This window comes from Panthera tigris, chromosome C2 (assembly GCF_018350195.1).
Source record: "Panthera tigris isolate Pti1 chromosome C2, P.tigris_Pti1_mat1.1, whole genome shotgun sequence".
Taxonomy (NCBI): domain Eukaryota; kingdom Metazoa; phylum Chordata; class Mammalia; order Carnivora; family Felidae; genus Panthera; species Panthera tigris.
Genome location: NC_056668.1, coordinates 155,735,326 through 155,756,520, shown reverse-complemented (window position 1 = coordinate 155,756,520; position 21,195 = coordinate 155,735,326). Strand labels below are relative to the sequence as shown.

General features: G+C 38.6%; 1 protein-coding gene across 14 annotated transcripts in view; it reads left to right on the top strand.

The window, feature by feature from the left end:
• Positions 1 to 21,195, top strand: part of CLASP2 (cytoplasmic linker associated protein 2) — a 180,412-nt gene that overhangs the window by 73,662 nt on the left and 85,555 nt on the right. For all 14 annotated transcript variants that reach the window (XM_042957091.1, XM_042957085.1, XM_042957089.1 and 11 more), the window contains 7 exons: positions 2,190 to 2,282; positions 6,179 to 6,324; positions 8,786 to 8,921; positions 14,298 to 14,368; positions 18,567 to 18,626; positions 19,810 to 19,887; positions 20,622 to 20,789. In XM_042957091.1, coding sequence (XP_042813025.1) covers positions 2,190 to 2,282; positions 6,179 to 6,324; positions 8,786 to 8,921; positions 14,298 to 14,368; positions 18,567 to 18,626; positions 19,810 to 19,887; positions 20,622 to 20,789 — 752 coding nt within the window. The remainder of the gene's footprint in view (positions 1 to 2,189; positions 2,283 to 6,178; positions 6,325 to 8,785; positions 8,922 to 14,297; positions 14,369 to 18,566; positions 18,627 to 19,809; positions 19,888 to 20,621; positions 20,790 to 21,195) is intronic.

Genomic DNA, 21,195 nt, shown 5'->3' with positions numbered 1-21,195 from the left:
CTCAGAATCCTCCAACAGAATGTTATCTGGGCTCCCTCCTACCTCCCCTTGTCTCGTGCCCTGCTCCCCTCTGTACTCTTGTTTTTGGGGGCTTTTGTTTCAAGCAAAAGGGGAAAGTGATGGCTACTGAAAAAGAAAGACTCTCTTGAGGACGGTGCTTGTCCGATACTATACTCCAGAGCAATGCATCGTATCACAGTGATGCTCAGTGTCACCAGGACCCCTTTTCTTTCCATCTCTCGCTTCTGGATTCCTCCGTTTCGTCTTCGCTCGCGGTCAGCAACATGGCTGCACTGCCCTCTGCCTCTTTTCTGGTTGATGCCGTAAAATTTGCGAGAGTCCTTCTGACTGAACCGATTTAGATCGCATGCGCACGCTGAACCCTTGTGATGTGGAAAAATAATGTGCACCTGTTGACTTCTGGTTGGGTCATTGGCTGTTCCTCTGGCCCCCTTTGCACTTTTTCCTCCTGTACTTAGGCCTTCTTTTACTGTCCTTCTGTCGCAGAGCCTTTGCGTGTTCTTTCCATTCTAGGGAAGGCTAATCTCCCTACTTGGCCTGAGGATGCTCCCCTCACCCTTTAGCTCTCTGTTCACACTTGACTCTTTTAACTAGTTCAAGCCTCCCGTTCTGTATGAATAGACGTGGAACTGTAATTCTGTTTGGCAGTACTTTTCCATTTGCAATTTTGTATAATTTGATAAATTTCTTTTTTCTCTTTGTAGTTAGATTCTAAGCTCTATAAGGCCAAAGACCTGTTGTTTGCTCCCCATAGTCTCCTTCATGCCTAGCGAAGCGCATCCCTGTTATGTCAATATTTAAGTGAATGAGAGGATAACGGTGTTTGGCACATGGTTGGCTCCTGAGGAGACGAAGCCTGTAGCTCTCCTGGTTACCGTGTGGGGGAGCTAACCTAAACCGTGTCCTTCTGCAGTGGTGAATCATGATAAGGATATGAACGCAGTAGATACATACCTGAAGTCGTTTTGGGGAATTGGGCTTTTATTACTTCTTAGGATATTTGCATCTTGTTTTTAAAAACAAACCATCTTAAGAATATATCTGAAGTTACTCATGAGCAGAGAAATAGCATAAGGGTAACAGATAAGGAAGACAAAGGATTTTACTTTATTGTCTATAATGTATTTCCATTTTCCACTAAAAATGGTACTAGAAGGTGGCTAACCGACACATGAAAAGATGCTCAACATCACTCATCATCAGGGAAATACAAACCAAAACCCCAATGAGATACCACCTCACACCTGTCAGAATGGCTATCGTTAATGACACAGGAGACAACAGATGTTGGCAAGGATGCGGAGAAAGGCTCTCTTTTGCACTGCTGGTGGGAATGCAAACAAGTGCAGTCACTCTGGAAAACAGTATGGAGGTTCCTCAAAAAACTAAAAATAGAACTCCCCTATGACCCAGCAATTGCACTACTAGGCATTTGTCCAAGGGATCCAGGTGTGCTGTTTCGAAGGGACACATGCACCCCCATGTTTATAGCAGCACTATCGACAAGAGCCAAAGTATGGAAAGAGCCCACATGTCCATCGATGGATGAATGGATAAAGAAGATGTGGTATATATATACAATGGAGTGTTACTCGGCAATCAAAAAGAATGAAATCTTGCCATTTGCAACTACGTGGATGGAACTAGAGGGTGTTATGCTAAGCGAAATTAGAGAAAGACAAATATCGTGCGACTTCACCCATGTGGAATTTAAGATACAAAAGAGATGAACATAAGGGAAGGGAAGCAAAAATAATATAAAAACAAGGACAAAACATAAGAGACTCTTAAGTACAGAGAACAAACAGGGTTGCCGGAGGGGTTGGGGTGGGGGGTGGGCTACATGGGTAAGGGGCACTAAGGAAGACACTTGTTGGGATGAGCACTGGGTGTTATACACGGGGGATGAATCACGGGAATCTTCCTGAAATCATTATTCCACTATATAACTAACCTGGATGTAAATTAAAATAAATAAGATGGGAGCAGTAACACTGCCGCTAAGTACTGCCATACAAAATAAATTACATAGCGTTTTATTTAAAAATAAAACGGTACTAGAATGAGAATTAACCTTATTACCTGAAAGATTATTGTAAATATCGGGGCACAGTTTTGATTTTGCTTCATGGCAAGAAATACTAATGGTATACTTTTGTATCTTTAAGATCTATTCTAGCCGAGAACTTGAAGAAACATTAAATAAAATCAGGGAAATATTGTCAGATGACAAACATGACTGGGATCAGCGTGCCAATGCAGTAAGTTTTATTTTTTGTTTTCTGACCCCTTTCCTCTTTTTTTCACTGTTCCAAAGACATGGACGTTGGGCAATATTACTACATAGTATTTGCTTATGAAAGAGTTTGCTAGCTAACATTTCTTTCTGGAAAATACTTTGAGGTGGTCGGAATTCGCTTAGGTAGGGTTAGTTTTCATTGTTCGTGCTGATCAGTGCAGTGGAGCCTGGCTCACACGTTTGTTTGTCTCCCTCCATGTGCCGCCTCTTGTCTGACCAGGAAAATGTGAGCTTCACTGATGTCCCAGGGCAGTGGCTCTGTGGGCTGTGGCGAACGTAGTCGTTCCTCAGCAGTGTCCTCAGCTCGTAGAAGGGCTTCCAGTAAAGCAGGTCGCTTTGCCTGCATGCCCGATAGTCACATAGTATTGGCAGAAGTCCATGACAGTATGTGTGTCTGGCTTGCTTTCTTTCCTCCCGTACATCTCTCTGAGTACAATCAATATTTTTCACCCATGATTTGAAAAGAAAAAAGTCTCATATGCTTAAGAATATTTTATTTAGGGGAGCCTGGTGGTTCAGTCGGTTAAGCTGGACTTCAGCTCAGGTCAGGGTCTCGCGGTTTGAGGGTTCGAGCCCCACGTCAGGCTCTGTGCTGACAGCTTGGAACCTGGAGCCTGCTTCGGATTCGGATTCTGTGTCTCTCTCTCCCTCTCTCTCTCTCCCCCCCCTCTCCCTCTCCCTCTCCCTCTCCCTCTCCCTCTCCCTCTCCCTCTCCCTCTCCCTCTCCCTCTCCCTCTCCCTCTCCCTCTCCCTCTCTCTCTCTCCCTCTCTCTCTCCCCCCCCTCCCTCTCCCTCTCCCTCTCCCTCTCCCTCTCCCTCTCCCTCTCCCTCTCCCTCTCTCCCTCTCCCTCTCTCCCTCTCTCTGCCCCTCCCCTGCTCACTCCCTGTCTCTCAAAGGTGAATAAATGTTAAAAAAAAATTTTTTTTTTAGTAAATAAATAAATCTAATTTTGAAAAAGAATATTTTATTTAGCCTAAATTCCTTAATAAAATATTTGATAAATATTTTTAAAATAACATCTACATTGACAAAGGACTGTATATGTTAAAATTTGCAAATTTGTCAGATTTACATCTGAGATTCCAAATAAGTACCTCAGTACCCCCAAAAAGCCAGAGAAAGGGTTCCATCTGAAGTCTTCCACTTGGAGAGCAGCCTGTTCTCAGTCTCCACTTTCGTTAATAAATCGCATATGGCTTTCTGAAAATTGGCCTTTATGATGCTACAAACAAAAGAATGTTAGCTTCTCTTTAATAGGAAGTTTACATATTTTATTTTTTTCAACTTTTTTTTTTTTTTTTTTTTTGGGACAGAGAGAGACAGCATGAACGGGGGAGGGGCAGAGAGAGAGGGAGACACAGAATCCGAAGCAGGCTCCAGGCTCCGAGCCATCAGCCCAGAGCCTGACGCGGGGCTCGAACTCACGCGAGATCACGCGAGATCACGCGAGATCGTGACCTGGCTGAAGTCGGACGCTTAACCGACTGCGCCACCCAGGCGCCCCGGAAGTTTACATATTTTAAAGTATTAAAGTAGTTTAACAGAAAATGTGTCCCATCTTTGTTAAATATGGCTCATTACTCTGGCTTCAGCTCTGAGATTAGTATGAGACAGGACGACCTGTATCATAGGGCATCTGTGGAGAAACAGGACAAATTAAATGTTGTCAATATAAAACACAAACTTGGTACTTAAGAGTTTCCTGTTGGGGTCCCTGGCTGGCTCAGTCATTGGAGCATACAATGCTTAATCCTTGGGGTTGGGAGTCCAACGAGTTGTGAGTTCAAGCCCTGCTTTGGGTGAGATTACTTTTTTTAAAAAATGAGTGTTTTTCTTTTACTTTGAAACAGCCCTTTTGGAAACCTATAGATGGTCTTTTAATGTAAAAAAAAGTTTTTTTGTAATGTTTGTTTATTTTTGAAAGAGAGAGAGACAGAGTGCGAGCAGGGGAGGGGCAGAGAGAGGGAGACACAGAATCCCAAGCAGGCTCCAGGCTCCAGGCTCCAAGCTGTCAGCACAGAGCCCGACGCGGGGCTCGAACCCACAAACCGCAAGATCATGACCTGAGCCGAAGTCGGAGGCTTAACCGACTGAGCCACCCAGGAGCCCCTAATTTTTTTAATTAGAAAAGTGACATAGGCTCATTTTAGTAAGTGAAACAGTACAGAAGTTTTATAAGGAAAAAGTTAATAGTTTACTTCGTATTGGGGAAACAAATGTTTTCATTTTGGAGTATACCCTCTTCTCTGTATATGTATGAGAAAATAAACAGCCCCCTCCCCACTCCTTTTATAAAAATAGAGATCATACTAGATATATTACTTAATAACTTATTTTCATTCACTTTCATAAATTGTGCCCATTCAGTACATTTGCTATAGGTGCCAAGCATATAATAGTTGCTCAGATATTTATTGAACGCAGATCAATATGTACATATATTCCTTAGTTGCAAGATACCATGTAATTTACTAACCCATTTCCCATTCGATGCACTTACCAGTTGCTTTTTCTTTTTTGCTATTTTGACAGCATTGCAATAAACATCCTTATACACATTTATAACACTGGTGTTCTATTTTTGTAGGCTAAGTTTTTTAAAGTGAGGTTGTTGGGTAAAGAATAGATACAATTTTATTTTAGTAGATATTGCCAGAATGTTTTGAACAAAGGTGTCAGTAGCTCGTAATCTTCCTTACAATAAGAGCGTCTGTTTTCTTTCTCATACTGGATGCAGTGAAGTCTTTAAGTTTTGCTAGTCTGATGAAGAAAAATGAAGTGTCTTTATTGTAATTAGCATTTGCTTATCTCTAGTAAGGGTGAGCACATTTTCATGTATTTATTTGGCTCAATTTAATATTGGGTTATTTGTCTTTGTCTCACTTTATTGTCATTCTTTGTGTATTGTACTCCTGTGTTACAAGTAATTTTTTCCTACCGTATTGTGATTTTTGTTTTTAGTTACTCTTGCTTAGGTGTCTTCTGACTTCAATGATAGTTTCCCTTCATTATGTGCTTTAAGATTACGTAACTATTCTTTCAGATTTTTTTGTACTATTATAGTATCTTTTGTATCTTTTTCATTGTTAATCCGTCTGATTTATAAAGATCTCTTAGAATTTTAGAGAACCTCAGAGTTTACTGTGAAATTATACATAATGGAGATGATGGGTAAACTTTTAGCTTCTCATTATGTGTCAGCACAGATGTGCACTGGTGGGTATGTTTTGATTATGTGATTTTATTAGGTATGTCGGGTGCTAACATGGGACACATTTGTCAATCCTGTATTAAAAAGTCGTGCTAAAGGTTAGAAACAGGGAGAAAGAGCTATTTCTTTCACAAAGTACCTGTGACCGTATTGAAATACGAAGCTGGCACAGTAGTTGGTCCATTGGATTCTGCACTTTTGCTTATGGGTGAGTGCAGGTTGCAGATCTGGCTCTTTTAAAAATAATCTCCTTGGGAGGTAGTGGTGATGTTTCCCGGTTTGACTGCACTTAATGCCACTGAATTGTATGCTTTAAAATGTTTGAAATAATTTTATGTTAATGTGTATTTTACACAATAAAAAGACTCCCTTAAAACTTTAAGATTTACTTACCTATTCATACATCATGTATGTCCATTATGTATATAACTAAATCTATATATAATGTTCTTTTCCAGAAAGCTTTTTGTGGTTTGCATGTTTATAAAATACATTTAATGCTGGTAAAAGGTCTGAATGTAGTTATACAAATATACTGAAATGTTATTTTTTAAATTTTGTTTAAATAATGAAGTTTTGGTAACTTTTTTTTTCTTTTTTGCACTGACACTGTTTATGTCAATAATGAGAATTCTCTTTACTTTAGCTTAAGAAAATTCGATCATTGCTTGTTGCTGGAGCTGCACAATATGACTGCTTCTTCCAACATTTACGCTTGTTGGATGGAGCGCTTAAACTTTCAGCAAAGGATCTTAGATCCCAAGTGGTTAGAGAAGCTTGCATTACTGTAGCGTAAGTATGTTCTTTTTGGATTTGTATTTTTTATGAGTAAATTTAGTACTCAGTGATTCAGTGCTCATTAAGTAAAGTAGTAGCAGGATAACCCAAAAACAGCATGTATGTGATCCAAAAATAATTTTTATTATAAATAAGGATTCAGTTTGTGTGATTTCTTTCTTTCTTTCCTTCTTTCCTTCTTTCTTTCTTTCTTTCTTTCTTCCTTTCCTTTCCTTTCCTTTCCTTTGTTTTTTTAATCTTTCTTAACAAAAACGTTAAAATATGCTTATATATCTAAAGCCCACCGGTTCATTTTTGATCACTGAGTGCGTAAGAAGAAAATGAATGGGTCTGAGAACTATTCAGTTTTCTCTTTACTGATTTGGATAGTAACTGATTTGGATTTGCTGATTTGGATTTCCAGTTCTGAAATTTTAACAATTATTCTGGAATTGTAGCGTGTGTCATTAACTTATCAATATCTAAGTTTATTCCGTATGTTAATATTCTCCCAAAATTCTAGTATGGTATGACAGTTACATTTCTTTTGCCTCTACTTCTGATATGAGTACTGTTGTTGTATAAACATTCCTTTGAAGATAGGAAACACAAAGATGTCTACTGTTAATATTTCTAATCAGAATTCTGTCCTGGTCACAGCAGTGGAGGAAAAAGCCCAGGAAATAAAAACTGTGAGGATTGCTAGAAAAGGAACAAAACTGACATTATTAACAGATGATACAATTATCCATGCAGAAAACCACAAGAATATGTAGGTAAATTATTATAATTAAGGGACGACAGCAAGATGCCAGATGCAAGTCAATGTACAAAATAACTGAGTGTCTCTTAAAAGCAATAATAAAAAGGAAAACAGAAATCTACAAAACAGAACCTTGAAAAATATTTCATGGCGAGAGCTCTGCTTCTAGCTGATGATGCAACAGAGCTGGTACAGGACTAGGTGTCCCGGAGGAACGTGGACGAAACGTGTAGAACAGCTGCTCATAGATGGTGGCCAGTGGACAGAGCAGGACTCTGATTCTGGAAAGAAACCAATCCGTTGAGCAGTATGATCAGCGCAGGGTGACCAAGAGACACTTTCTGGACCTTGGAGAAGGAAGAAGGAAACCAAGCAGAGCAAGACAGTTCCATTGAGTTGAAGAAGAAACAGAGACGGGAGTTGCGGAAGGCTGGAGTGGTCACCACTCGCGATGCAGAATCCGGGAGAGTAGGGAGAGAAACGGAAGAGAGCTCTAGAGATGGAGCTGCGCCAGCTGGGTCCCATGAGTCTCGCCTGATGCTGATCTGCGCGTGTGACAGGGGCAGCTCCCTGAGGTTGGGAAAGAACTGTTGCTGGGAGCTAGAAGGCAGACGACAGTTCCCAGAGCTCATGTGGGCTGCAGAGATTCAAGTTCCGAGGAGTGGGATGCAGAAACCCAGTTGAACACCCAGGACATTCGGTAGCGGTCCCAGAGAGGCCGTTGTATGGGGATGGCACTAAAGTAGTTCCAAAACAAGGCTCCTTCCAATAGACTGATAAAGATCACACTGATTCCCAAGTGCCTCACCAGCCTTCCGGAACAAAACTCCCTTTTTAAGGGACGACCACACTATCTGTTTGCTTGCTTCTGGTTTGAGGTTCCTTTTTGCCCACAAGTCTAGACATTCGAAAACTGAAAGTATAACTGAACACTAGTAAATAAGCCTGAGTCAGAGTTCCTCTTTGAATCAAGAGCCTGAGGTTTGGAGCTAACTGTATCCCAACAGTGTATTCTAAATAAGATACACAGAAAAGAACCAACACTGCAAGCATTGTGAGAACTGTGCGTGATTACAACATCCTTTCTAAGTGTCCTGACTAACTCACGCAATTAAAGGCTGAATTTCGTTGTTTAACTGCAGAATTGGAAAGAGAAGACAGACGTCCTTTGGGTCACCCAGCTAACTGGCGTGTAGTAGAGGTGTATCTTCAGTCAAAAATTCTGAAACCCTACCCCAAAGGTGGAGTATTGCTGACTAAAATAGTGGTAGTACCATTAATAGAAATAGGGGCTGCCTTGAGGAGTAGTGATTGCGTAAGATTTTGAACAGATGTTGAATTTAAGATCGATATCGGAGCGTCAGAATAAAAATACTTGATGGATGAAGACTAATAAAGGTCAGGACAATCAGGGCTGAATGTTTTTACCTGTCAAGATAATGGTTAAATTCTGAGATCAGATGGCTTCTCTTTGCATTGTAAAGAGAGAGTAAAATGCCAGATTGCAGCTTTGGACTGGACAGTTGAAAGGGGGGAAAAGAGGGAAATGAGTAATATTTGCACTTCCCTTTCTCTTTTGCTTTTCTGCTGTTCGAACTGTTTAAAATAAAAATTTTAAGTTAATTCAACGAGAATATTTTTCAAGTATCTGATTCTACCTATACTTACCACTAACTTAAAAACAAAACAACATTCTTTGGTCTTCCTTTGTAGACATCTTTCAACAGTTTTGGGAAACAAGTTTGATCATGGCGCTGAAGCCATTGTACCTACGCTTTTTAATCTCGTCCCCAATAGTGCAAAAGTCATGGCAACTTCTGGATGTGCGGCTATCAGGTTCATCATTCGGGTAGGTTCTTCTGTCTTCCTCCCTCTCTCCTCCCCTCCCTCTTTTTCAACATACTTAAATAAGTCGTTGGCATTTTTATTTATTTACTTATTTACTCACTGATTTATGAAATAAAAGCAATACATGCTTATTACAGTTATATAGAACATTTAAATAATACAGAAGGTTTTGAAGTAAATACACTTGCATACAGAATGTGATATACACATGTGCATGTACTTAGGTGTATGTGTAATTACGTTACAGGTAGTAACGGGCAGATATCAAACAGTAAAACTGTTATAGGCAGTGGTATGATAGGCAAATTCTTAATATTTCTCATCTTCAATATCTTGAAGGTGCCCCCAAAAGAACAGTTAAAAAAAATAAATCTCCCCTCTTGAATTCTCTTCTACCATTAATCAGTCTAGCCATTCAGTATATACTTTTGCAAACGTCTGTTCTATGCCTATACAAACAGTATTTAGTACAAAATATAAACCTAATGTTTATATTTTACATATATATAAATAATACTTTCTCACTTGGTTTTTTCAGCTTCATGAACTTGGGCACCTTCTCTTGTCTGTACGTTTAATTCTTCTTAACGTCTAGATTGGTTCTCTGTTAAAAGGCATTGACATTAAGTCATCTTTATGGAGTCCTTTCTTTCCATCCTTTACCAACATTGTGTATTATCAGTCACTTACAGGTCTTATAATTTAATACATGGAATATTATTTCATATTCTGTACTTTGCATTTCTTGGATTATTAGAGACATTGGCTACTTTTTTTTCCTTTCAGAATTCTTCTATGGATTGCCCAGTTTATACTCTTGGTACAGTTTCTCCTCACTGATTTCTAAGGTCTTTTTTATATATCATAAGTATATTGATTCTGTGTTACATATGTTTTACATATGTTGCAGGTACTGTTTTCTACAAAAACAGTTCTTCAAATGTTGTTTAAACTATTGTTTGTTATATAGAGAACCTTTAAATTTTTATGTATTGAGACAATGTTCCTTTTGTGGTTTTTGTTATAGTTAAAATGACTTCCCCTATTTCACAATTATAAAAATATCCAGTTGAACATTTTTATAAGTTTGTTTGTTATGTTTAAATCTAACTGGATTTTGTTTCTGTGTGAAATACAGATATCTAACATGATTTTCCCAAGTACAAAATGAGTTGACTCAGTGGCATGTGTAATTCAGTCTTTTTTGCAACGGCAGCATTTTCATATAGTAAATTTCCATTAAGTGTATGGGTTTGTTTCCTGAGCTCCTATTCAGTTTCTTTGGTCAGTTTATTCTTTCCTATTAAAGGAATGAAATTTCTTTCTGATGTTGCTGCATCAGAAGGTTTTTTCAGCGGTAAAATCAAATGGCTATTTAAAAAGCTATGAATTTATCTTTGAAGATGGTCCGTTTTTTCTGTTTTAATATTTTTTTAAGGTTCTCTAAATCCAGAAAAATAACAGAAATTATTGAGGTCTTTGTTTTGTCTTGAGTCTAATGGGAGTACTTTAAATACGATGTTTGGTGCAGATTTCTTTGGATACTCTATGTTAGGTTAGGGGAACTTCCTTCTGTTCGTATTTTGCTAAATTTTGATCAGGAATAGATGTGAAATCTTACCAGCTTCTATGTAATATCTTTAGAAATGGTTCTCTTTTTAGTTATCCATTGGACATTCATTGAACTGGATTCTGCTTGGCCGTTGTTTGTTACGATACTGCTGGATTCATTTGGCTAATACTTCAGATTTTGGCATTCATTTTAATATATGAGTCTTTTTAGAATTTCCTGTACTTTTCTTATTTTATATATTTTATTATTACATTATTCTATTGTTAGGGCTTGCTGACCTTGGAAGTTCTATAATAATTTTTCAAATGTTTTAGACCCTGGGCCCTTTTGCATTTCACTTTGAATTGTTGGTTATTTGTATTTTCTTAGAATATTCTTTTCATATAGAGTTTAAGAATCTTCAGCACGATGTGGTATACTGTCTTCTCTTAAGTTAAAAAAATAATGCCTCTGTAGCACTGTGGTTCTGTACCATTTTTTTCTTGTTTTAATACTAATTTTCTTTTTTTTTTTCTTTTTTAACTTGCCAGAGGCATTGTTTCTTTTATAAGCCTCAAATTTTAGTTTTGTTGGTTCCAGCGATGTTCTTCAGTTTTTTCTAACTTTTTAGTTCCTATAAGTTTCTTAATTCTTTTCTTTGACCTGCTTTGGCTCCTTTTCCCCCCTTAGATCTTTGTAGTATGTCCTTAGATAATTTGTTACAGTTTTTGTTTTGTAATATGATAAGGCTGTAGGTTTTCTTGGATTTTGGCATGAATCATTTAGATTTACCACATTCTCTTTATATTTCTTTATCACTTGTAATTTCCATTTCAACATCCTCTTTGAGTTACATGATGATACTTTGTTTTCAGATGGTTCTTTTGTTGCTCTTGTCCTTAGTTCATAATTTCATTACATTCTAACTAGGGAATTTGATCACACAGTTTCTTCTTCAGTGAATGCCTTAAATTTTATTTGTGTCTCAGTACATCATAAATTTATACAGGTGGTCTTTTAGTACTTGCAAACTACGGAATTTGCTTATAAAGTACTTTGTTCATGTCTAAATCCAACTTGATATTTTCTATTATTCCAATTCTTCATGGTCTCATTTTTTAAAAAAGTAATTTATCTAAAAAATTCTGATTCTGTTTTTTGTCAATTTCAGTTTCCTAACAGTTCTTACTTGATTTTATGTATGGTCAAAGTTTTTTACTATTACCATTTTGAAATAGCGTTTCTTCCTGTAATTTCTGTTTTCTGTTCATTGTGCTTTTTCTTACCTGTTTCTTATTTTCTTAGAAGTTCCTTATTCTTTATCAGTGTCAGGAATAGAACCTGTTTTGCTTCCCCCACCTTTTAAAAGACTACCTTTTGTCTAATTCATGTCATTTCCCCCTCAAACGTTAAATTGAATAAAAACAGTTTCATGTCCAGCAGTTGGAAATTGCAGTTTTTTTACTTCTTTCTCTCCTGGCCATTGGCTCTTACCACCCACTTTTTAGTTGGTTCTGAGTAATTTCTGTTTGGTTTAGTGTGTTCTCAATTTTCATGTATGTTTACTTTTGCATATTTTAAAATGACTTTTCTTTACCCTAACAGAGCTAAAAAGTTGGACTTCAGGTTCATATTCCTTTTTTCTCAGAATTATTTACCTTTCATTCAGAATTATTTTCACTTTTTATTGTGTTTCTAAGAACTGAGATCCCACTTGTTTCTTTCCTAGAAAAGCAAAACTAAAAACTTGCGGAAGCTTTCCAGGTGTTAGGAGTTTTCCTCCAGCAGAGACTTCGAACTTCTCTAGTGCTTCCCTTCCACAGCGTACAAGAGTTTCTGATGAAGATGAATTTTCCTTAAGTTGTATTAATTTTTGTGGATCATTTATTTATTGCTTCTGTTTTCTTTGCTAGGTTTTTGGGTTCTTTTTTTTTTTTTTTTCCCGTTACTCTTGTTATACAGTTTTGGAACCTTCAGTATCATTTATCATTTCTTGGATAATTTTTTTGTTTTTTGCCTTACAGGTGTATGTTCTCAAGAAAAATTCCTTTAAATTCTACTTATGTGACAATACCCATGCTGCCATTCTGAGGCCTTATACATCATACATTGTTTTCCAACTTCTTATTTTTCATAAGCTTGTTTAATGTTATTGATACACTACCCGGTCATCTCACTGAAAATACAAATCAGGTGGTTTTGTTGTTTTATGTTATTTCCTATTTTCTGTATTTTGTCTGTCTCCCAGAAGACTCCTTCCTTAGATTGCTGTCTTTGACTTCTAATTCTTTTTTTAATTCTAAAGGTTTTTATTTTTCGGTTGTCAGCTTGCATTCCTAAACTAAAACCTGAATTGTCCGACTTGGTGTTTGGTTGAACGCTTCATCTGTAATTGTAACGTTCACTTTTTATTTTCCTTGGGTACAGCTCTCCCTGAATGTGACATAGCAATAGTTAGGCCAGTGTATCTCTCCGTACGTGCCACTGTGTTGAATCGTGTTCATCAGCAGTAGGGTTTGGGGAGGTTATGAAGGGAAGAAGAGGATGGTAGGTAAGACCTACGCGGTGTGTTGCGGCTGGAGAGTCTCCTTGGGCTCGGGGTCCATGGCAGTGTTTGGGAATAGGCTCTTCTGGGCGCTGTAGGGAGCACGTCCACGGGGCCCTTCTATGCGGAGTGTAAGTTCAGTGGCCCACAGGTCAGCACTCCCTTGTGCGCTTCTCATTGGAGCAACTTCAGGTCTGTAGGTAGCCTCCCTCTGAAGCAGCTGAACAAAGTTGGCTCTTTTATTTTGGTTGAGTTCACTCTAGCTCACAGATGTGCCACACACACTCCTCTTCGGTGAAAGACTGGGTTTTCCAATACCGGAAGCACTTCTGCAGAGAGCTGCGTTCCCCAGGGTCTCGCCCCTTCCCATTATGGCCCACATGCGACAACTGGTTGATGTGGAAGTTGACGTTGGGGCCGTTCGGAACCAATTCGAGCTGCTCTGAAGGGCCATTTGAACTCCAGAGCTCCCTAACGGCTTTTAGCGAAGAGATCCTAAGGCCCAATCACAGATGCATTTCTTCCTCGGCCCACCCCTGCCTCCTTTGCCCTCCTTCCACAGGTGTTGATCCCAAGGGCACTTGGTAGTATCCTACATGCTAGACTTCATCTCAGAGCTGGTTTCCTAGGTAATCTGGCCTGTACCATTAGCTCAGAAGAAAAAACAGGGTATGTGAAGCATCAGATATGTCTGCTTAGGTTACTATTTTATCCTTCTGTCTATTGTGTACTTTTTGGTGTTCACTTCACTAGAGGAATGTAAAATTACAAATAGAAATCAAAACATTATATCTGTTGAACTTTACCTGAATTCTAGACAGCTGTGGTTTAGCCACAGTGAAACTTCCATTAAAATCACCATTTCCGAGTGCATTCCCAGCAGGTAGGGTTGCAGGCTCACTCTGGTTACTCGCTTTGATGGCCTACTAATTATTCTCTTCCACCGGCCGTAGCTGTGGCACTTCAGAGAGTTTGGCAGATGCGAGCCCAGTCCTGCTAGGGCTCCCGCCCCCAAACACACTGCCGCGACAGTTCTTTGCAGTTACACAATTAACCTTTCTTAGGTGGTATTACAGCCCCCCTGTCCTTCTGAAACTATATCGTCATTACTGTTATTTAAGTGGGGGAAACTGTTGGACAGGTTTGATTTCTTTCCAGATCTCATTTTATGGTCTTTTTGTTCTGTTCTAATATATCTAAATACTTGGTTGTAAGGCAAATAGGAGAGATTATGTGAAGCGGACTATATTTCTCAACCTTTTCTAAAACATCTTTTTCAGCATACTCATGTACCCAGACTTATACCTTTAATCACAAGCAATTGCACATCAAAATCAGTTCCTGTAAGGAGGTAAGTTTTGAGAAAAAACTAATTTAGTATAGTTTTATATTATGTTGAATTCTTAATTCTGGTGCAAAACTTAGCTGTCACAAATTTCCTGCCTTCTGGAAACCTTAGTAAACTTTTTCATCTCGTGTCCTACAAGGAAAAAGAAATGACCATTACAACCACCCGTGTTTTCCAGATTTCTCCTTTTAAGCTTTGGTTTCTTTGGGCCACTCGTTGCCTCACTTTCAGAGAGAATGGAGTCTGGAACCAGGCCTTTGCTAGAGTCCCACAACTGCCACTTGACTGTTCTACTTGGGCAATTTACACTGCTCTGCACGTCAGTGTGTGTATATGTTAGTACCGCTGATGATGTCGACCCCATGCCATCGTGAGGATTAAATGAGGCAGATCCACATGAGTAGAATTCATTAGAGTGTTTGGGACAGAATAAAAGCCACACCAGGTCAGCCTGTCAGTCTTTCTCTGTCTTGTGATTTCTGCTGGTTTTAATACCATCGGGATCACCATCAATACTAAAGACAACGAAAACAAGATTTGTACGTTTGATGTTTAAGAAAATTGTGAAGAGTCAGGGGCGCCTGGCTGGCTTAGTCGGAAGGGCACGTGACTCTTGATCTCGGGCGTGAGTTTGAGCCCCATGTTGAGTATAGAGATTACTTACTTACTTACTTAACTTACATAAATAAAGAAATAAATACATAAATATATGGATACTACAGAAAAAATTGAAGAATCATACTATGTGATTTCGCTTACATGTGGAGCCTAAGAATAAAACAAATGAACAAACATTCATAAATACAGAAAACTAATTAATGGTTGCCAGAGGGGAGGGAGATGGGCAAAATAGATTGAAAGGGATTAAGAGGTACCAACTTGAACTTTAAATAAGTCACAGGGATGTCAAGTACAACGTAGAGAACATAATCATGATATTGTTTACCTTTGTATGGTGACAGGTCATAACTATCGTGAGCATTTTGTGACGTCACATCACTAGCTTGTATGCCTGAAACTAATATAATGTTGTATGTCAACTACACTTAAAAATAAGCTTTAGAAATGACTTTAAAGACATTTTTAAGTACCATATTGTATATGCTAGTATGATGCATGTACCCATCTGTTTTGAATTCATATTCTTTTCCTGATCTCAATTTCTTAACTGCTTTAAAATTTTGTTGGTTTGATTTACTTTATTCAAAAACCATCTCAAACAATTTTTGCAAGACAGCAGATATAAGAAAATCAAACTACATTTTTATATTTGCAGTGAAGGATGTTTAGTTCAAAACAATTTAAACTATAGTCCTATCTGATCATGTTTGATATTACCTCTGTTCCTATATGCTTATAAAATCTGTTCTTACTCCTTTGGTCATTATTGCTTGAGTAACAAAACAAAGAAAATTGTAAAGAATCTCTTTTTTTGACTTGATAAATCTATGTATTTAAGTACTTTGCTAGGAAGAAGCTGAAAGAGGTATTACTGCCTTTAAGTGGTTCAGAGTTTTGGTGACAAGTGTTCTGTCACCTGTCTCTTATGTCCAGGGTCAGCAAATGACAGGTCGCTGGTCAAATCTGGCCAACAGTCTAGTCTGATGCAGTCTGCAAGCAAAGACTATTTCTTTCATTTTTGAAGGGTGGTTATAAAGGGAGAAAGAAGAAAAGTACGAGTTAGAGACTGTTTGTGGTTCACAAGGCCTAAAATCTCTGTGCCTGGCCCTTTACCGAAGAGGTTTGCCAGTCTCTGTCTTAACACCGAGGAAAGTGGTAACTAGAGAAATAGGAATGTAACAGAGAAGAGGGAGTCAGGAAACGCGTCATAAAATTGCCTTGAGGGGTGTCTGGGTGGCTCAGTCGTTTAGGTTAACCTTCAAACTTTGGCTCAGGTTATGATCTCATGGTCTGTGAGTTCGAGCCCCGCTTCAGGCTCTGTGCTGGCACCTCAGAGCCTGGAGCCTACTTCAGGTTCTGTGTCTCCCTCCCTCCCTCTCCGTTCCCCAACTCCTGCTTGCACTGTGTGTTTCTCTCTCTCTCTCAAAAATAAACATTAATAAAGGTTTTTAATTTAAAAAACAAATGCCTTGAAAATGGGAAGCAATTCAGTAACTGTAGGGGAATTGAGTGGGTGTTACCTAGGCAGAGATGTAAAGCTTCTGAGTGGTGCAGAGCCATCAGACAGGCCATTGAGGCCAGAACACGTGATAAACGGAAGGTTACAGTAGGAAAAGAGGCTGATGTGAGTGGGGGAGGGAGGCCAGGAGTAGGTTAAAGTCAGTGTAGAGGGCTGTGAACGTCTACGAAGAGAAATTTTGACATTGCTTCATACTCGGACAGTTTTTGGTGAGGAGGTAATGTCATCCATCTTTTTATTTCAGCTATGACCAGTGATTAAAAAGGAACAGTGAGAGGGGCGCCTGGGGGGCTCAGTCAGTTAAGCATACAACTCTTGGTTTTGGCTCAGGTCATGATCTCACGGTTCGTGAGTTCAAGCCCCACGTCGGGCTCCGTGCTGTCAGTGCAGAGCCTGCTTGGGATTTCTCTCTCTCTCTCCCTCTCTCTTTGGCCCACCCCCTTTGTACTCTCCCTCTTTCTCAAAATAAATAAATATACTTTTAAAAAAAGGGACAATGAGAAATATTGGTTTAATTAAGTAGGAATTATTGTTCTTGTAGCTCATGTAAGAGGGGCAGGGTCTGAAGTAAGCTGTATTGGTGATCACTGATTACAGATTTTATTCAGTAAATAAATCCAAGGGATTTAAGGGTATAGAAATGAGAACTTGATCATTGGATATAGATCAGATGCTTCACACTGGGAGTTCTGCAGTCAGAATGCCAGGGTTTAGGTCCTATCACTTTGGGCAAGTTAACTTAACATTTTCTAAACTATACAGTGTGGGCTAAAAGAATGGATTTGAGAGGGTAAGAATTAATTTGTCCTTTCGTATGTAGTGTTTGAGCTGACAGTCTCTGCCAGTGTAGACATGTCCGCGAGCTGGTTGAAACTTTGACTTCACGGCTGAATGAAAGAACCAGTGCTGGAGGTAAAGGACTAGATGTGAGCAGCATAGCTGATAGTCAGAGCTAAGGGTATAGATGATTCAGATGATGTTTCCCAAGTAAAGACTATGAAACAGGTGGGTTACAAAGAGCACCAACCAGGTCAACACTTATTTAAGGGAAGGTGGAGGAAAAGTGTTAATAAAAGAAGAAAAATAGGGGAGAACTGTGTCATCAGATGCCAAGAAAGAGAAGCTCAAGAGTGAGACAGTTGAAGGAGTCGAGAACTAGAGGGTATAGGAGGAAATATACAGACACTTGATTAAAAATTACGTGTATGCATGTTTAAGAAAACAGATGTGGAAATGGAAGATCCGTTCCATCTTTCTTGGTCACCTTTGTATGTCTTCAATTTCTAGTGCATAGTAGGTGCTCCATAAGTATTTTTTAAAATGAAATAGTATTAAGTTTTATAATTGACACACATTTTAAGTTAAAATCATGGGGAACCCTGAAGGTTTTTTTGAACTGTGCAGCATAGGAGTAGTTGGAGCCTTAAAGTAGTTAAGTATTTGAGAAGTTACAGTAACTAAAAACATGGGGTACCGGGTTGGCTCGGTTGATGAAGTGTGTGACTGTTGATTTCAGCTCAGGTCATGCTTTCATGGATCGTGGGATTTAACCCTGCGTAGGGCTCTGCCCTGACAGCATAGAGCCTGCTTGAGATTCTCCGTTTCCTTCTCTGCCCTTTCCCTGCTTGCACTTTTTCTCTCTCTCTCAAAATAAATAAATAAACCTAAAAAAAAAAAAAAAAAAAAAAAAGCTAACCTAAAAATATCTCCTACTTTAAATTTAAAAAAAAAAAATTTTTTTTTTAATGTTTATTTATTCTTGAGAGAGAGACAGAGCGTGAGTGGGGGAGGGTCAGAGAGAGAGGGAGACACAGCATCTGAAGCAGGCTCCAGGCTCTGAGCTGTCAGCACAGAGCCCGATGCGGGGCTCAAACTCACAAACTGTGAGATCATGACCGGAGCTGAAGTCGGACGCTCAACTGACTGAGCCACCCAGGTGCCCCCCTTGTACTTTAATTCAGAGAACAAAGTACAGTAGAAGTGCTAATTAACAATTAGCTTTAAATAAACATAACTTAACGTAGTGTTATAACATTTAGTTATAATTAACTTATTTTTCAGGCGCTCATTTGAATTTTTAGATTTATTGTTACAAGAGTGGCAGACTCATTCATTGGAAAGGTATGTATTAACTCTTCCTTTCCTGCTTCCCTCTCCTTCCCATTATCACCAGTTCTTTAGAAGTTGATGGTATTGGTTTTGCATGATTTCTCCTTTTGCTTAAAAGCTATTTATACTGGTTTTCCTTTAAAGCTGTAATGTCGTCTGATTCCTCTTACTTGGTGCACCTATGATTTTCTTCTTTACTTATGGGGTGAATGAGGATCTCTTAAGTAGGATGGATTAAATAAGATACTGCAGGTTAAATTGGACAGAAATTTTAAAATGTATCTCCAGACAAGTGACCTAGGTTTCCTGAGGTATAATTAATCAAGTAATGAATGATTTAAGATGGAAGGAAGGCACTTCTTTTCAGAGGAAAAAGATTTTAAGAAGAGAGAGATTCATTGGAAAGTTTCTCCATACCAGCTGTCCAGTATCATTGGTTAGGTATATACTGGGCAGTATCTCTTGCAGCTCTGAGATGAACAAGAGAAAAATGTAGGCAGCCAGCTAGCTAGTTGGCTGTTTGCACGGTATAATTTCAAGTTTGAAGTTTGGCGTATACCTGCATTTACATGGAAATTGTAAGAACCTATTCACAGCCTTTTTTTTTTTTTTTTAAATAAGTTTGTTTCGTGTAGGCATGATATAATTCTAAGTTTCCTTTAAGTTCTTTGTGGCAACTACAATTTAGCTTGGTCCAGATCATAACTGATCATACTATTAGCAGATTATTTTCTACATTGGTGGGTTAGTGAGAACCACACCAAAGGGGTTTTTTTATTCGTTGAGAATTTAAAATTTAAGCACTGTACATTTATACGTTATTTGGACTCTATAAAAATAATTATATTCAAGTTTTTAATATTTGACTTGTCAGGAGGAAACCATCCATGAATGAAATATGTGGGGTTACAATTAGATTATCAGAAACTCTTACAATCTTAGATTATTACGCACTAATTAATCTTTTTACCTCCCCTGCCCCTTTGTGATTAATTTGTAACATACAGGCAGTATGATTTGTGGTGAAATATAGTTTTACTCATGAATCTAAAGGTGTTTGGGGCACCTGGTTGGCTGAATCGGTGGAACATGCAACTCTTGATCGCAGGGTTGTGAGTTCGAGCCCTTTGTTGAGTGTAGGGATTGCTTAAAAATAACAAAATCTTAAAAAAAGTAATATGTTTTGTTTTAATAGACATGCAGCTGTCTTGGTTGAAACTATTAAGAAGGGGATTCATGATGCTGATGCTGAAGCCAGAGTGGAGGCAAGAAAGTAGGTCTATAATGTATTTTTGTCACATCTTAAACATACTTGGGTCTTTTCTTTGAAAAGAATTACACCGGAAGAATGAAAATATCAGCAGTGTCTCAAGTATTCTACTACATCAGCCCTTTAGTAAAATTGAGATAGATTTTTCTCCATTAAATCTGTATTAGATGTATGGGTCGCCTGGCAGACTCAGTTGGTAGAGTCTACGACTCTTCATCTTAGGGTTGTGAGTTTGAGCCCCATGTTGGGAGTAGAGATTTTTTTTTTGTATCTGTACTGGATGTCTAATGGTGGACTTCACATTGTCATTTGTATCATCGTCAGTATTCCTGTTCCATCATAACACCTTCACTTTCATTATGAATAAAAATAACTGTCACTTATTGAGAATGTGCTAAGTACCTGATACTGTGGAGCAGTTGGTATACATTACTGTCTAGTCTTGGAAATGACCTGCAAACATGCTATCTCTGTAGACTGGCAGCAGAAGTTTGGAGATTCAGGGTTTTTTTTCGCGGCCATGCAAACAGTAAGGATCACGACCAGATTTTGGACTGAGATCTTTTCTCAAAAGCCTGCCATCTTTCCACCAAAACTTGTTAGATTTAGAAAGTATTCACTTGATAGGTGGTGGATATATTAATATGGTCTCATCTTCATTCGTCGTGAATGTGCACATTTTATGTAAAGCTATTACTTTATATTCTTTTGTTGTTACTTGTTCTTTTGTTTTACAGGACATACATGGGTCTTAGAAACCACTTTCCTGGTGAAGCTGAAACGTTGTATAATTCACTTGAGCCATCTTATCAGAAGAGTCTTCAGACTTACTTAAAGAGTTCTGGCAGTGTAGCATCTCTTCCACAATCAGACAGGTCCTCATCTAGCTCACAGGAAAGTCTCAAGTAAGGTCATATAAATGATAATTACTGATTTCTTACTCGCTCTCCAACTCCCGGTAGTTCCGTAAGTTAGATGGTTGGGTGTCTGCTTGCTTCCCCTTCAAGCCTTAAAAGAATGATTACTGGAAGGTGTGGTTGACCTTTGAACAGTATGGGGGTTAGGGGCATCAATACCCCGTGAAGTCGAACATCCGCATACAACTTGACCCGCCCAAAACTTAACTGCAAATAGCCTGCTGTTGACCAGAAGCCTTACCGAGAACATAAACAGTTGATGGGCACGTTCTGTATTCTGTATGTATGTTATATACTGTATTCTTACAGTAAAGTAAGGTAGAGGAAAAAATATTGGGAAAATCATAAGGAAAAAACACATTTACAGTACTGTACTGTGTTAAAAAAATCCTCA